Raw genomic sequence first — 16,184 nt, 5'->3', positions numbered from 1 at the left:
AAGACATCAAAAACCATCAGGCATCAAAAATGGTGAAAAAATGTTATAGTATAGTAAGGCGTCAAAAGTGGTCATAGAATAGTAAAGGATCAAAAACCATCAAAAATGTCATAGTATAGTAAGGCATCAAAAATGGTCAAAAATGTCGTATAGTGAGGGGTGAAAAATGGTCAAAAAATGTCACAGTATAGTAAGGCATCAAAAATCATCAGGCATCAAAAATGGTGAAAAATGTTATAGTATAGTAAGGGGTGAAAAATGGTCAAAAATATCATAGTAGAGTAAGGTGTCAAAACCATCAGGCATCAAAAATGGTCAAAAAATGTCATAGTATAGTGAGGGGTGAAAAATGGTCAAAAATGTCATAGTATAGTAAGGGGTGAAAAATGGTCAAAAAATGTAGTATAGTAAGGCATCAAAAATCATCAAAAAATATCATATAGTAAGGGGTGAAAAACCATCAAAAAATGTCATAGTATAGTAAGGCATCAAAAATGGTTGAAAAAATGTCATAGTATAGTGAGGGGTGAAAAATGGTCAAAAATGTAGTATAGTAAGGCATCAAAAATCATCAAAAAAATGTCATAGTATAGTAAGGCGTCAAAAACCATCAAAAAATGTCATAGTATAGTAAGGCATCAAAAACCATCAGGCATTCAAAAATGGTGAAAAAATGTTATAGTATAGTAAGGGGTGAAAATGGTCAAAAAATGTCACAGTATAAGTGTAAGGCGTCAAAAATAGTTAAAAATGTCATAGTATAGTAAGGCGTCAAAAATAGTTAAAAATGTCATAGTATAGTAAGGCATCAAAAATGGTGAAAAAATGTCACAGTATAAGTGTAAGGCGTCAAAAATAGGTTAAAAATGTCATAGTATAGTAAGGCATCAAAAATGGTGAAAAAATGTCATAGTATAGTAAGGCATCAAAAATGGTCCAAAAATGTCGTAGTATAGTGAGGGGTGAAAAATGGTCAAAAAATGTCATAGTATAGTAAGGCATCAAAAATGGTTAAAAATGTCATAGTATAGTAAGGCATCAAAATCATCAGCATCAAAAATGGTGAAAAAATGTTATAGTATAGTAAGGGGTGAAAATGGTCAAAAAATGTCACAGTATAGTAAGGCATCAAAAATCATCAAAGAATATCATATAGTAAGGGTGAAAAACCATCAAAAATGTCATAGTATAGTAAGGCGTCAAAATAGTTAAAAATGTCATAGTATAGTAAGGCATCAAAAATGGTGAAAAAATGTCATAGTATAGTAAGGCATCTAAAATGGTCCAAAAATGTCGTAGTATAGTGAGGGGTGAAAAATGGTCAAAAAATGTCATAGTATAGTAAGGCATCAAAAATGGTTAAAAATGTCATAGTATAGTAAGGCATCAAAAATCATCAGGCATCAAAAATGGTCAAAAATGTCGTAGTATAGTGAGGGGTGAAAAATGGTCAAAAAATGCCATAGTATAGTAAGGCATCAAAAATGGTCAAAAAATGTCATAGTATAGTAAGGGGTGAAAAACCATCAAAAAATGTCATAGTATAGTGAGGCATCAAAAATCATCAAAAAAAAATTCATAGTATAGTAAAGGATCAAAAACCATCAAAAAAAATGTCATAGTATAGTAAGGGTGAAAAACCATCAAAAAATGTCATAGTATAGTGAGGCATCAAAAATCATCAAAAAAAAATTCATAGTATAGTAAAGGATCAAAAACCATCAAAAAATGTTATAGTATAGTAAGGCATCAAAAGTGGTCATAGAATAGTAAAGGATCAAAAACCATCAAAAAATGTCATAGTATAGTAAGGCATCAAAAATGGTCAAAAAATGTCGTAGTATAGTGAGGGGTGAAAAATGGTCAAAAAATATCATAGTAGAGTAAGGCGTCAAAACCATCAGGCATCAAAAATGGTGAAAAAATGTTATAGTATAGTAAGGGGTGAAAATGGTCAAAAAATGTCACAGTATAAGTGTAAGGCGTCAAAAATAGTTAAAAATGTCATAGTATAGTAAGGCATCAAAAATGGTCCAAAAATGTCGTAGTATAGTGAGGGGTGAAAAATGGTCAACAAATGTCATAGTATAGTAAGGCATCAAAAATGGTTGAAAATGTCATAGTATAGTAAGGCATCAAAAATCATCAGGCATCAAAAATGGTGAAAAAATGTTATAGTATAGTAAGGGGTGAAAATGGTCAAAAAATGTCACAGTATAGTAAGGCATCAAAAATCATCAAAGAATATCATATAGTAAGGGGTGAAAAACCATCAAAAAATGTCATAGTATAGTAAGGTGTCAAAAATAGTTAAAAATGTCATAGTATAGTAAGGCATCAAAAATGGTGAAAAAATGTCATAGTATAGTAAGGCATCTAAAATGGTCCAAAAATGTCGTAGTATAGTGAGGGGTGAAAAATGGTCAAAAAATGTCATAGTATAGTAAGGCATCAAAAATGGTTAAAAATGTCATAGTATAGTAAGGCATCAAAAATCATCAGGCATCAAAAATGGTCAAAAAATGTCGTAGTATAGTGAGGGGTGAAAAATGGTCAAAAAATGCCATAGTATAGTAAGGCATCAAAAATGGTCAAAAAATGTCATAGTATAGTGAGGCATCAAAAATCATCAAAAAAAAATTCATAGTATAGTAAAGGATCAAAAACCATCAAAAAATGTCACAGTATAGTAAGGCATCAAAAACCATCAGGCATCAAAAATGGTGAAAAAATGTTATAGTATAGTAAGGCATCAAAAGTGGTCATAGAATAGTAAAGGATCAAAAACCATCAAAAAATGTTATAGCATAGTAAGGCATCAAAAATGGTCAAAAAATGTCGTAGTATAGTGAGGGGTGAAAAATGGTCAAAAAATATCATAGTAGAGTAAGGCGTCAAAAACCATCAGGCATCAAAAATGGTCAAAAAATGTCATAGTATAGTGAGGGGTGAAAAATGGTCAAAAAATGTCATAGTATAGTAAGGGGTGAAAAATGGTCAAAAAATGTAGTATAGTAAGGCATCAAAAATCATCAAAAAATATCATATAGTAAGGGGTGAAAAACCATCAAAAAATGTCATAGTATAGTAAGGCATCAAAAATGGTGAAAAAATGTCATAGTATAGTGAGGGGTGAAAAATGGTCAAAAAATGTCACAGTATAGTAAGGCATCAAAAATCATCAAAAAAAAATTCATAGTATAGTAAGGCGTCAAAAACCATCAGGCATCAAAAATGGTGAAAAAATGTTATAGTATAGTAAGGGGTGAAAATGGTCAAAAAATGTCACAGTATAGTAAGGCATCAAAAATCATCAAAAAATATCATATAGTAAGGGGTGAAAAACCATCAAAAAATGTCACAGTATAGTAAGACATCAAAAACCATCAGGCATCAAAAATGGTGAAAAAATGTTATAGTATAGTAAGGCGTCAAAAGTGGTCATAGAATAGTAAAGGATCAAAAACCATCAAAAAATGTCATAGTATAGTAAGGCATCAAAAATGGTCAAAAAATGTCGTATAGTGAGGGGTGAAAAATGGTCAAAAAATGTCACAGTATAGTAAGGCATCAAAAATCATCAGGCATCAAAAATGGTGAAAAAATGTTATAGTATAGTAAGGGGTGAAAAATGGTCAAAAAATATCATAGTAGAGTAAGGTGTCAAAAACCATCAGGCATCAAAAATGGTCAAAAAATGTCATAGTATAGTGAGGGGTGAAAAATGGTCAAAAAATGTCATAGTATAGTAAGGGGTGAAAAATGGTCAAAAAATGTAGTATAGTAAGGCATCAAAAATCATCAAAAAATATCATATAGTAAGGGGTGAAAAACCATCAAAAAATGTCATAGTATAGTAAGGCATCAAAAATGGTGAAAAAATGTCATAGTATAGTGAGGGGTGAAAAATGGTCAAAAAATGTAGTATAGTAAGGCATCAAAAATCATCAAAAAAAATGTCATAGTATAGTAAGGCGTCAAAAACCATCAAAAAATGTCATAGTATAGTAAGGCATCAAAAACCATCAGGCATCAAAAATGGTGAAAAAATGTTATAGTATAGTAAGGGGTGAAAATGGTCAAAAAATGTCAAGAATGTCACAGTATAAAGTATAAGTGTAAGGCGTCAAAAATAGTTAAAAATGTCATAGTATAGTAAGGCGTCAAAAATAGTTAAAAATGTCATAGTATAGTAAGGCATCAAAAATGGTGAAAAAATGTCACAGTATAAGTGTAAGGCGTCAAAAATAGTTAAAAATGTCATAGTATAGTAAGGCATCAAAAATGGTGAAAAAATGTCATAGTATAGTAAGGCATCAAAAATGGTCCAAAAATGTCGTAGTATAGTGAGGGGTGAAAAATGGTCAAAAAATGTCATAGTATAGTAAGGCATCAAAAATGGTTAAAAATGTCATAGTATAGTAAGGCATCAAAAATCATCAGGCATCAAAAATGGTGAAAAAATGTTATAGTATAGTAAGGGGTGAAAATGGTCAAAAAATGTCACAGTATAGTAAGGCATCAAAAATCATCAAAGAATATCATATAGTAAGGGGTGAAAAACCATCAAAAAATGTCATAGTATAGTAAGGCGTCAAAAATAGTTAAAAATGTCATAGTATAGTAAGGCATCAAAAATGGTGAAAAAATGTCATAGTATAGTAAGGCATCTAAAATGGTCCAAAAATGTCGTAGTATAGTGAGGGGTGAAAAATGGTCAAAAAATGTCATAGTATAGTAAGGCATCAAAAATGGTTAAAAATGTCATAGTATAGTAAGGCATCAAAAATCATCAGGCATCAAAAATGGTCAAAAAATGTAGTAGTATAGTGAGGGGTGAAAAATGGTCAAAAAATGCCATAGTATAGTAAGGCATCAAAAATGGTCAAAAAATGTCATAGTATAGTAAGGGGTGAAAAACCATCAAAAAATGTCATAGTATAGTGAGGCATCAAAAATCATCAAAAAAAAATTCATAGTATAGTAAAGGATCAAAAACCATCAAAAAATGTCACAGTATAGTAAGGCATCAAAAATCATCAAAAAATATCATATAGTAAGGGGTGAAAAACCATCAAAAAATGTCATAGTATAGTAAGGCGTCAAAAATAGTTAAAAATGTCATAGTATAGTAAGGCATAAAAAATGGTGAAAAAATGTCATAGTATAGTAAGGCATCAAAAACCATCAGGCATCAAAAATGGTGAAAAAATGTTATAGTATACTAAGGCATCAAAAGTGGTCATAGTATAGTAAAGGATCAAAAATCATCAAAAAAAAATTCATAGTATAGTAAGGGATCAAAACCATCAAAAAATGTTACAGTATAGTAAGGCATCAAAAACCATCAGGCATCAAAAATGGTCAAAAAATGTCGTAGTATAGTGAGGGGTGAAAAATGGTCAAAAAATATCATAGTAGAGTAAGGCGTCAAAAACCATCAGGCATCAAAAATGGTCAAAAAATGTCATAGTATAGTGAGGGGTGAAAAATGGTCAAAAAATGTCATAGTATAGTGAGGCATCAAAAATCATCAAAAAAAAATTCATAGTATAGTAAAGGATCAAAAACCATCAAAAAATGTTACAGTATAGTAAGGCATCAAAAACCATCAGGCATCAAAAATGGTGAAAAAATGTTATAGTATAGTAAGGCATCAAAAGTGGTCATAGAATAGTAAAGGATCAAAAACCATCAAAAAATGTCATAGTATAGTAAGGCATCAAAAATGGTGAAAAAAGGTTATAGTATAGTGAGGGGTGAAAAATGGTCAAAAAATATCATAGTAGAGTAAGGCGTCAAAAATGGTTAAAAATGTCATAGTATAGTGAGGGGTGAAAAATGGTCAAAAAATGTCAGTATAGTAAGGCATCAAAAATCATCAAAAAATATCATATAGTAAGGGGTGAAAAACCATCAAAAAATGTCAGTATAGTAAGGCATCAAAAATCATCAAAAAATATCATATAGTAAGGGGTGAAAAACCATCAAAAAATGTCATAGTATAGTGAGGGGTGAAAAACCATCAAAAAATGTCATAGTATAGTAAGGCATCAAAAACCATCAGGCATCAAAAATGGTGAAAAAATGTCATAGTATAGTGAGGCATCAAAAATCATCAAAAAATATCATATAGTAAGGGGTGAAAAACCATCAAAAAAGGTCATAGTATAGTGAGGAATGGAAAAATGTCATGGTATATTAAGGTGTCAAAAACCTTACCTCCAGCTACAAGTGGGCTCTGGCTAAAAATATTCACTTTCACACAATATTAAACAGACCAGTCTTCAGTAGTAAGATAATCCTTTATTAGTCCCACGGCATGGAAATTCAGTGTTGCAGCAGCACAAATAGAAAAAGGCATTATATCAAATAATGTAACAATATGTAAAAATTCTAAACACTTTGTCCACAGTAATAGATTGAATTTGAGTACTGATAATGCACTGTTTGAAATAGCAAAATACCAAACTGAAATGACAAACACAAAATCTAACCAAACCCACAAACACGGTGTAGAAGTGTGAGTTTGTGGATAACAAATGTAAGATAGCTGCTTTAAGATAGTTTCTTTGTTTGAGCAGCATGTCATGGGTATCAAAAACGGTCAAAAATGTTTGTGTGATTAACACGTGTTCTTGTCTCTGCAGGAGGAGAAGACGACAGCAGCTGACGACCTGAAATGGATGAAAGAAAACAAGTGTTACGAAGCTGTTAATTAGATAAAAGATCTCCACCATCTAACAGCTGTAAACTGTGTTGGTTTCCTGTTTCCAAGTAAAAACACTTTGTGTTTCTTTACCATCTGTAATGTAGTCATGGGCGCAAGACTAATATGTCTTTATTAAACACCTGTGCTCATAACTACATTAATCCTAACCAGCTCTATGAAGTGTCATTATCTTTGCTGTCATTTGTTAAATGTTGTCTGGAATAAAATTATTTTGAGTTGCATTTCTCGATTTCTCGAAAACTGATGTTATACACATAGTTTTAATGCATTTTATTTTTAGAAAAATGTCATGATTGTCATTGCTCTTATTTTTTAGACCTATTTTTAAATATTTTGAAAATATATTAATAATAGTAATATTAATAAATATAAATTATATTTACTTTATACTCAACTTTTGAACAGTTTTACACAGACAGACACAGTTTTGTACTTATTTTTTAGTTTTAAATATTTTTTAAAAGGTTTTTAAAATATTTTCAAACACTTTCTGTTTTTTAGATTTATTGTTTAAGGTTTTATATTTAACTTTTTATGGGTTAGATGCTTCTTTATTTTTTTAAGGTTCTGAATTTATTTTTAAATTTATTAAAAGTTTTATACTTATTTTTGAAACCTATTTCTTAAAAGGATTTCTATTTTACTTTAAACTATGTTTTTTCTGTTATATGTATATACATATATTTTTCAAAACTTATTTTAGCAGCTACGTCATTGGAAAATACTAATTAAAACTGTTAAATTACAGCAGCTTTAATTTGTTCCAGACAAGAGGTTTTAAAGTGTCAAACAGAGTCAGACTGAAAAAAATAAACTGACCTTCTAGAAATGTCTTGACATCTGTCTCTTCTCTCTGTGATTTAATGGTGGAAGTTTGAATCCTGTGGGAAAAAAAACACAACAAATATTAATATAAAGATGTGACTTTTAACACAAAACGAAAGCACAGAGAGTTTCTGGCTACTGAACTTCAAACTGTCAGACAGAAAAGTAAAAGACACTAAATATATGATGAAACCAGAGTGTGGATGAACTGGTTCTGGACTAATCAGAACTAGTCCCAAGAGTTAAATTGCTTCATACACAAAGACTGAAGACGCTGCTCTGACTGGAGAACTGACTCCACCAGCTCCTGATATTCACACAACAGCATGGATGCTGATGTTTGTTTCTCAGTCAATTACAATTTGAACTAAATTTGGTTGGTAGAAGCCAAAATGAAGCAAAATGAGTTTCTAGTGTGATGCTGAACTGAATAAGTTAATTTTAATTAAGTTACTGTGCTAATGAGAAAGAAAGAGAGGGAAAGACAGGGAGAAAGAGAAAGGGGGAAAGGGAGACAAAAAAGAGAGGGAGAGACACAGAGAGAGGGAGAAAGAATGTGAGAGAGGAGGCAGCAGAGAGAGGGGGAAGGAAAAAGACAGGTTGGTTCTAACAATTATCTTGCTGGATTCTTCTGTGATTTTACCACGTCTGATCTGCTCTGAAGATGATCGGATCAATAAATGTTAAACAATCAATATTTATGATCGAAAATCCTGAGCACACACACTATATTGTCACATGGAACGGGGCGTTGGCTAATCAGGAAGCAAGCTGATTGAGGATTCTTCATTTTCTTTGAACTGTACATTCATAAACTATGTAAATAAACTTGAGTGATGTCTTCTTATGATATACTTCAGACTTCAGATCACTTACTGAAGATATATAATTTAATGTCAGTGCTCTGTGTTGGACAGCTGATGTAAAGCTGTTTGTGTATTACCTGGAGGCCTCAGTCCTAGTTTCAAAGAACTTCTTCACTGTATGAAGACTCTCTGTGATCATGGACGACATCTCTGTGATCTTGGACAAAGTGGTGACACCTGGAGGAAATAAAAAGAGAAGCATACAAAGGAAAATTATCAATACACTATTACCTTTTCCTCATCAACAGTTTAACCTCAAAACATAAATATTCAACATTACAGCTGAACCAGAACATTTTCCAAAAGTTAGAGGAGTGTCCCAGAAAATGCTCTGTTTACTGACTATGACAAAAAAAGCATCACACCTTTAAGAATCAATGACAATAAATATTTGGGAAAAATGAACTGAAATGATTATCTTAAATTTCTGTATTAATTGTCTTTCAACTAATAACTGGAGTAATCATGTATATTACTCTGAAATGCATAATAACAACTTTCATCTAAATTCATTTTTGAAAGCAGGGTGGTAACTTGTGGTACTCTTAATTATACTTCACTCCACGGGCAGAAAATTAACTGACAGTGAATTTTTAAAAATTATAACTAGTACTATTTTCTCACAGTTTGTAGATGCAATTAATCAGGTATTATAATATTCAATACTAAACTCATTAAATACCAAGGATTTAAATAATGACACTGTTACTAGCATTAATAATTCAGCTCATCAATACATTTTTTCAAACTGGGAAAATCTTTAGGACACATACCTGTTTGGTTTGTAAGGTGAGAGCTGGTGTTTCTGTCCAGGCTGCAGCAGCTGACAGAGTAAACCTGGACACTTGAAAAACAAATAACCTCATTAATACAGAATAGTTCACCTCCAAAACTTGAACAGTGTAGAAGAATACAACACTGGAAACTTAACACTAGAACCTTGACAATCACACTGAGTTTTGAGGTGAATACATTAATTTTGTTACCATAATGTGACTTCATTGATCTCAGAGAGAAAAGCAATTTTTAAAATAGTTTCTATAATAATTTCTAACAGCACTCTCATCTCATACATTGCGGCCTAATCTTGAGGCATAAAAACTTGTGGAGGAGCACAGAGTTATAGTTTTCGAGCAAAACTGAACTCACATAAGTCTCAAGTCACCACAAATTTCTAATCAATAATATACACAAGAGGGGATCAATGGACTGCTATGGACAGATTACTACCACAAAGCTACAAAGACAAAATGACAGAGGAGTCACAAAACGATCACAATGAGATCCTTAACTGAAACACTGAAACACAAAATGACTACAAAGAAACGTTAAATGGCCTGAGGCCTGTACTATGAAGCAGGATTTGTGGTTAGCGCGGTAACTTCAGGTTTAACTGTGGGTTTTCAGTCTCAAAACAGCGGTTCACTTCTTATAGTGGTAAATCGCCATGGTAACTTACACCAATCAGCCATAACATAATAACCACATCAATAACTAACAATCAACTGCACTTCTTTCACATGGACGCGCTCGAGAAATGGGTTGACGAGTTGATAACCAGCGTCGTAAGACCGCTTAGCCAGACTGTGATTGTTAGGGTTAGAGAAGCCAGATAACGAAAAGATACCCTGGGTATGATGAACTTGCTTCATAGTACAAGCCTCGGGATGGAACACAAAATAACAAAGAGAATATAACAAAGAGGCCGATATAAAGGATTGAAATAGAATTAAACATCGTTACACGGTAATGCTAATGCTCCTCGTTAATGCTAACGCTCTCCGATAATGTTAATGCTAACGCTAGCCGCTAACTATGTGCCTTACTTTCGCGCCAGGTGTGTTCAGCGTCCAGTCTCACTCCTGTTCGAAGAAAAAGCAGCTCCAGAGTTTGTTTTAGCATCCAGGCTTCTTCTGTAAGGACATTTTCTCAAAGAACTAGCAAACAGAAGTAGTGGTTCAAACTTGGTTTAAATCTGTTTTCTGACTTCCTTTCTCCGCCTCTCTGCGCTCATGGCCACACCTTGCGGCCAATGACGACATACGTCGCTAACATTGGCAGAAAAGTGCTGATTGGCCAGCCAATTCTGGTCCGCCTAGCAACCGCTTCTGATTGGTCTTAAAATACATCCATCGTAAAGGACAGAGGCCTAGATGTATTATAAGATCTGGCGTAGAAGCATGCGCCAGATGCATCATCAGTGCACAAAATCTGAAGATACCACTCCTTTATTTGTGATTGTTTTCTGACAAACTGGACATAAACCACATGTAATTTGTAAAAGCCAAGTTAATGAACATGTTCCTGTAACATATATGTATACTGTAGTTAGTTACAGCAGCTTTAGTGCCCCTGCTGAAGCATTTCAGCAGCCTGCACCGTTTGATCTGACATGCCATATTTTTCTTCAGGAAAAACAAAGAAGAAACCTGGTTTTCAGATCAGTCTCTGCCCTCCTACAGGGTAGATCTTTAAAAGGTTAATCAATAGTGCAATATTGTGTAAGTATTGATGCTGGTGAAGAATCAGGAGTGTTTACTGCCCCCCGGTGGTTGTTATTGTTAATTATTGTATTTATGTAATACTGTAACATGTTCCCTATGTTTATGATAGTGTAAAAGCAGTCAAGAATACATTTGTAATAATAATAATAATAATAACAATAATAATAACAATAATAAATGATGTTTCCTTTTCTAATCATTGTCCAGCTATGTGACTAAGGCATCAACTGACATGTAGTTTAAAGTATAACTCAACACTGTGGTGAATATCCCATAGTATGGCATGCGGGCATGTACGCGTGATGTGACTCAAAGAACTACAACTCCCACATACTGAGCTGGCCTGTGTGACCCACTTAGGTAATCGCGGGGCTTAAGTCGCCGCGTGTCCCGCTGTGACTTGACCGTGTCCCTCCTCTATGTGCTGCAGCAACGTTAGTTTAACGGTCAGCGAGTTTATTACAATCTCTGTTTCCCATATCTGCCGCCGTGGAGGACGCGCTGCTCGCTTTACAGGTCGGTAGACTACAGCACCACCTAGAAGCAGACTCACAGACCTTTAAGTCTGAACTTGGGGTTAATTCGTCCTGTGGGGATTTACAGTGTCTGCAGCACTCACGGTTTACAGTGAGTTTATGATTACAGTGTATGTGCAGTTTGGATGAAATAGTCTGTTGGAAGTAACTCAGGACATTACTCATGTACTGTGCTTAACCACAAGTTTTAGGTACTGTAGTATCATAATTTGCTATAATACCACTTAACTGTATTCCAGACAGGATTATTTTACTCCACCAATCTTTACTCCACTACAGTTGTCTTGCAGCTACAGTTTGTTTAATTGTAAGATGTGATGCATTGTTATAGATGAACTTCCCCAGTGGTAGGCTGTAAGTGATAAAACTCCACGATAAAGATCTGAATCATGGAAGCAACTGAATACCTAAGTTAGGATTTGAATTACTAATGAATGCTTTCATAATCATTAATTACATGGTGGGCCCATAATTGTTATTGTTATTCTGTATTATCAGGTTGTGCATTACAAAAATTTGGTATTTCACATAAATGCTTGCTGCGATTATGTATGTCACCAGGTTGAAGTGTGAATGAAAGGCCTGTTTGGAACAAGCATCAGAGTTGCTGTTTAAAGCAGCTGAACATTCCAGGAGACATAAATCAGACTAGAGCCAATATTAATCTCTGATCAAATACCTGATGGACTTAAGTGTTGCAAAGCTGTTTTTTTACTGACTGGAAAGGCTTGGACGCTTGTTGTTACTGTGCTAATGTACTGTGCCTGGCAGTTAACCATGAGAAAATACTTACATTTCTGTTTCCTCAGCAGTTTTTGACTGAGTATTCAGGATCCTCCTGAGCCTTGGGATCAGAGGTCAAAAAGCCATGGGGACCAGGAGGGTGCTGGTGACCGGGTGCTCCTCTGGCATTGGCTTGGCTGTGGCTGCACGGCTGGCTAAAGATGAGCTTAGACGGTTTAAAGGTCAGTGATTAACTCTCCTCCACCAAATACATGACATACAGTGGATGATAGACATAGCCCCAATCACTGACACTGTATTCATTGTTTCTCTGAGGCAGTGGTTGCCACAATGAGGGATCTTGGGAAACGGGGGGCCTTGGAAAAAGCAGCAGGTGGTTCCTTAAACAAAACCCTGGAAATCAAACAGTTAGATGCCTGTTGTGAAGCTTCCATCAGAGAGTGTGTCAACAGCCTACCGGATAGAAGGGTGGATATTCTTGGTCTGTCCCCTCTCATTTTCAAACACACTTTATAAGTGAGTTTAAGCTCTCTCTGCAAGCTTACACTATAATAACATGGGATATTCTGTTGTTCTGCTGTTCTGCTGTTACAGTGAATAACGCAGGCCTTGGCATGATTGGACCGCTGGAGTGCCAAAGTATTGCTGCCATGAAGGAGCTCTTTGATACAAACTTCTTTGGGCTGGCACGCCTGGTGAAAGAGGTGCTGCCTGACATGAAACGACGGCAGAGCGGCCATATTGTGGTGATGAGCAGCGTCATGGGAATACAGGGTGTGTTTGTTTGTGTCAGTTAAATTACAGAGGAAGCTAACAATTAAAATTGAGTTAAGAGGTTGATGACAGGTTCTTTTATATTTCTGCACAGGGCTTCTGTTCAATGATGTCTACTCTGCCTCCAAATTTGCTGTTGAAGGATTTTGTGAAAGTTTGGCAGTGCAAGCATTGAAGTTTCACATCAAGTAATTACATGTCCTGAAAAAATGCATCTGCTGTAACAACTTAATGCAGCCACCCTACATCTAAAACTTCTCAGTAAGCCCACAACGGTGAGATTTTACAACTTGTCGACTGAAATAGAGCAGTGGTTCTGAATGTGTCTTTTTCATATCGCTGTCATAAGGACTACTCTAGTGGAACCTGGCCCTGTGGTGACAGAGTTTGAAAGGAAAGTGTATGAAGATGCTGAGAAGATGGATCTATCAGGGACAGATGAGGAGACTGCCAGAATCTTCCGTGAAATTTACCTGCCGTACTCAAAAAACGTCTTTGCCTCATTAGGCCAGACACCAGAGGAAGTGGCCGAGGCAAGTGACGACAGTTTCTATTTGAGTTTAAAAGGTCATGAAAAATAACTGGCTATGTGTTGAATATGTTCCCTCCACTGTTAAAATATCTTAATTTTTATTTCAGCAAACAGTTCAAGTGATCACAGCCAAGGACCCTCCTCTGCGCCACCAGACCAACCGCCTGTACATGCCCATGACTGCACTGAAGCATGCAGATCCAACTGGACGCCTGCCTCTGGACACCTTTTATAAGATGATCTTTAAACATGACAGCGTGTTCAATGCTACTCTTGGGGTGCTGCGCATGCTGCAGAGGAGGGTAGACAAGAAATAAAGATTTGACTGTCAAGTTGCACAAACTATTAATGTTATTCTTAAGGAGACAGTGATTCACTGTAGTATGTATAACTTGTTGTCACTATTTTCTATGCCTGTCCAGCTGTATGGTGACAGAAGTTTGCCTCTGAGCAGCAATGAACATGGATCAGGGCCACTGGATTTTGTCTGTGTGAGACAGTAACTACAATAATAATAATAATTCCTTATGTTCTGTATATATGCACATGACATGAGTGGACTTTCTTGCTGTGCAATTTTTTTCAATTTCCTATAGATTTGTGCTGGTATATACTGTATAATAGACTGTTTGACTGTTAAGAAAACAAGAGCACACAAATAAAACCAATACAAATAAATGTTTCACTGTGCTGTAATGATTCTAACAAAGAATATGTGTTGTTATGTTACCACAAAATGAATTAAGTAAGGTATAATAGTACCCACCATTCTGCGCATGATGACGTTTAAACACAGTGAAACCATAAAAGTAATGATTTACTTATTCACGTCACTATTTTTGGGTCTTATCTTCATTGCAATGGCTTTCAGAGAATATTCATATCCTTTCCAAGACACCCAGTTGATTCCAATCCCATAGGTTGAGCTGCCCCATAAGTAAAGACCATTGGGATTAACACTGTGACATTCTCCATACCACCATCCTCCCAGGTAGGTCTTAGCACAGTTGGAAGCATGAGTGTCCTGATCTTTGTCAAATGTAGAAAATTTCTGACCATTATGTTCACTTAGTGAATTTCCTGAAAAAAAAAAGAAAAGAAAAAGAAATTTGGTTGAAGGTCTTCGGGATGTTGGCTGAAGGGTACTGAGCCTTGGACTCAGTACAAAGACCTAAGCTATAGTTTCACAATTAATTAGACTCACCAGCACCTCCATCTTTGAAGCCAGCAAAACTAAGCTTATAGCCCTCCTGCTCTGGACCCACACCAAATGAGGAATAATGGACATAAGCCTTTGCCCCTTCAAAGTCTTCCATTTCTATCCTCAGTTCATAGCTCTTCCTTTGTGCGAGGAGGTGAATGTTCTCCAGACCTGGCAGAACCAACATTTACACAAGGTTGGAACAAAGGCACCTCAGAGAAAAGTTATGCACACAAAAACAACACAGTCAAACTAATGTAAATCACTAATTCCAACTCTTACCCAGCCAGTATTCTCCAGATGCTTGTCCAAATCCAGCTTTGTACTGATCCCATCCACGGTAGAAGTTAATGGTGCCGTCCTTCCTTCTCTGGAGGACCTGCAGTAGAATCTGTTGTTAGAAGCATTGCTCCAATATAATCTGTTACCAGGTATGCTTTGTTGAAATGATCCTCCAAACAGCCCACCCACCTCCCCTAGTCAATCAAAAAATAGAAATCCACTGTGGATTTTGCCACAAGAATATAAAATACCCCCCTCCCCCCTTTTCACTCAGTTTATGCCTAACAAACCAAATGCCTTGTAGCTAAACCACTGTAAACTGAATCCACAGGTCCAATATTTACTCTGTTTGTAGCTATAATTTCTGCACTTCTAATACTACTTGGTTTCTCAGTTGGCTACATGTGCTGGCTAACTTGACAAAATATTCTTGCTGATCTAACACAAGACATCAAGTACAATAAAATATCCTGCAGTGGAAATTATGTCTAAATAAACTGAAGTTGTATAATAAAATATTTGATGAACAATACTTAAATGATAAATAATAAACATACATACCGTCCATTTACCACCATCAGGTTCATCCTCACAGCCCATGTCACAGTAGACTTGAATAGGGGAGAGTGGTCCCGCTGGGTAAATGCTGTACACCCCACTATGACCAAAACCTCTGCTGTACAAGTCATTGCAGTCAACTGGAAGAAACACTGGAGAGCAGACTGCTGCTGGGATCAGAAGGAGTAATACAAGAGAACCCTGCAATCAAAACACAAAACCTGCTCTGAGCACCAGAAATATTTCCCCTGAAGGTATTTTAATTAAAAAATACAGTAAACTGCATCAGTCTCACCAAACTCACCATTATTGCTCTAATGTAGTAATTTCATGGTGATCCGTGGAAGGGTATCCTCTGGCAGTTTGGCATCATCATTGACAGCTCCCGTAATTAATCTCCTGTATGGCAAATTTACAGAGAAAGCAAAACATCAAGGAAATAATCAGGAATCTAGTCTGTGTGCTAACGCCTATACACTTTAAGGCCTTGTTGATTTTCTTGGTGTTGTGTAACCCCTAATACCATTGGCTGGTCACAGCTAAAAATAAGATGAGAGGTCTCAGTGTATACTTATTTGGAAAGAGTGCTGTGTATTGGAATGAGGAGTAGTTTATTTTAACCCTCTTTT

At 35.3% G+C, this 16,184-nt stretch overlaps 2 protein-coding genes and 1 long non-coding RNA gene across 4 annotated transcripts; 1 reads left to right on the top strand and 2 right to left on the bottom strand.

Annotated features, from left to right (window-relative positions):
- Positions 1-6,286: 6,286 nt before the first annotated feature.
- On the bottom strand, positions 6,287-12,397 carry LOC127142987 (uncharacterized). 2 transcript variants are annotated; one of them, XR_007814150.1, is made up of 5 exons: positions 12,258-12,397; positions 9,198-9,268; positions 8,502-8,601; positions 7,553-7,614; positions 6,287-6,677 (listed from the first exon to the last, which is right to left on the bottom strand). It is a non-coding gene; the product is annotated as an uncharacterized LOC127142987 (long non-coding RNA). The 2 variants fall into 2 exon arrangements; XR_007814149.1 differs by lacking the exon at positions 12,258-12,397 and adding an exon at positions 10,251-10,449.
- zmp:0000001048 (retinol dehydrogenase 8) lies at positions 12,295-14,323 on the top strand. The gene is made up of 6 exons (XM_018705075.2): positions 12,295-12,429; positions 12,528-12,689; positions 12,803-12,982; positions 13,077-13,170; positions 13,332-13,515; positions 13,622-14,323. Exons 1-6 carry the CDS (start codon positions 12,333-12,335, stop codon positions 13,829-13,831), a joined length of 927 nt encoding a protein of 308 aa, XP_018560591.1. The 5' UTR covers positions 12,295-12,332; the 3' UTR covers positions 13,832-14,323.
- On the bottom strand, positions 14,189-16,083 carry LOC108903005 (microfibril-associated glycoprotein 4). Its single transcript, XM_018705077.2, has 5 exons — positions 15,860-16,083; positions 15,559-15,756; positions 14,998-15,094; positions 14,719-14,886; positions 14,189-14,594 (listed from the first exon to the last, which is right to left on the bottom strand). Exons 1-5 carry the CDS (start codon positions 15,860-15,862, stop codon positions 14,332-14,334), a joined length of 729 nt encoding a protein of 242 aa, XP_018560593.1. The 5' UTR covers positions 15,863-16,083; the 3' UTR covers positions 14,189-14,331.
- Between the last annotated feature and the right edge of the window lie 101 nt (positions 16,084-16,184).

Source organism: Lates calcarifer, linkage group LG11, assembly GCF_001640805.2.
Source record: "Lates calcarifer isolate ASB-BC8 linkage group LG11, TLL_Latcal_v3, whole genome shotgun sequence".
NCBI classification, from domain to species: domain Eukaryota; kingdom Metazoa; phylum Chordata; class Actinopteri; family Centropomidae; genus Lates; species Lates calcarifer.
Note: the sequence above shows the minus strand (reverse complement) of the source record. Positions and strands in the feature narration are given on the sequence as shown.

Coding starts and splice junctions, on each gene's coding strand:
- zmp:0000001048 (XM_018705075.2), top strand. CDS start 12,333: ATGGGGACCAGGAGGGTGCTGGTGACCGGGTGCTCCTCTGGCATTGGC. Junction 12,983..13,076: donor CAGCGTCATGGGAATACAGG/GTGTGTTTGTTT, acceptor ATTTCTGCACAG/GGCTTCTGTTCAATGATGTC. Junction 13,516..13,621: donor CACCAGAGGAAGTGGCCGAG/GCAAGTGACGAC, acceptor TTTTTATTTCAG/CAAACAGTTCAAGTGATCAC.
- LOC108903005 (XM_018705077.2), bottom strand. Junction 15,095..15,558: donor CTGATGGTGGTAAATGGACG/GTATGTATGTTT, acceptor ATTCTACTGCAG/GTCCTCCAGAGAAGGAAGGA. Junction 14,887..14,997: donor ATCTGGAGAATACTGGCTGG/GTAAGAGTTGGA, acceptor TGGTTCTGCCAG/GTCTGGAGAACATTCACCTC.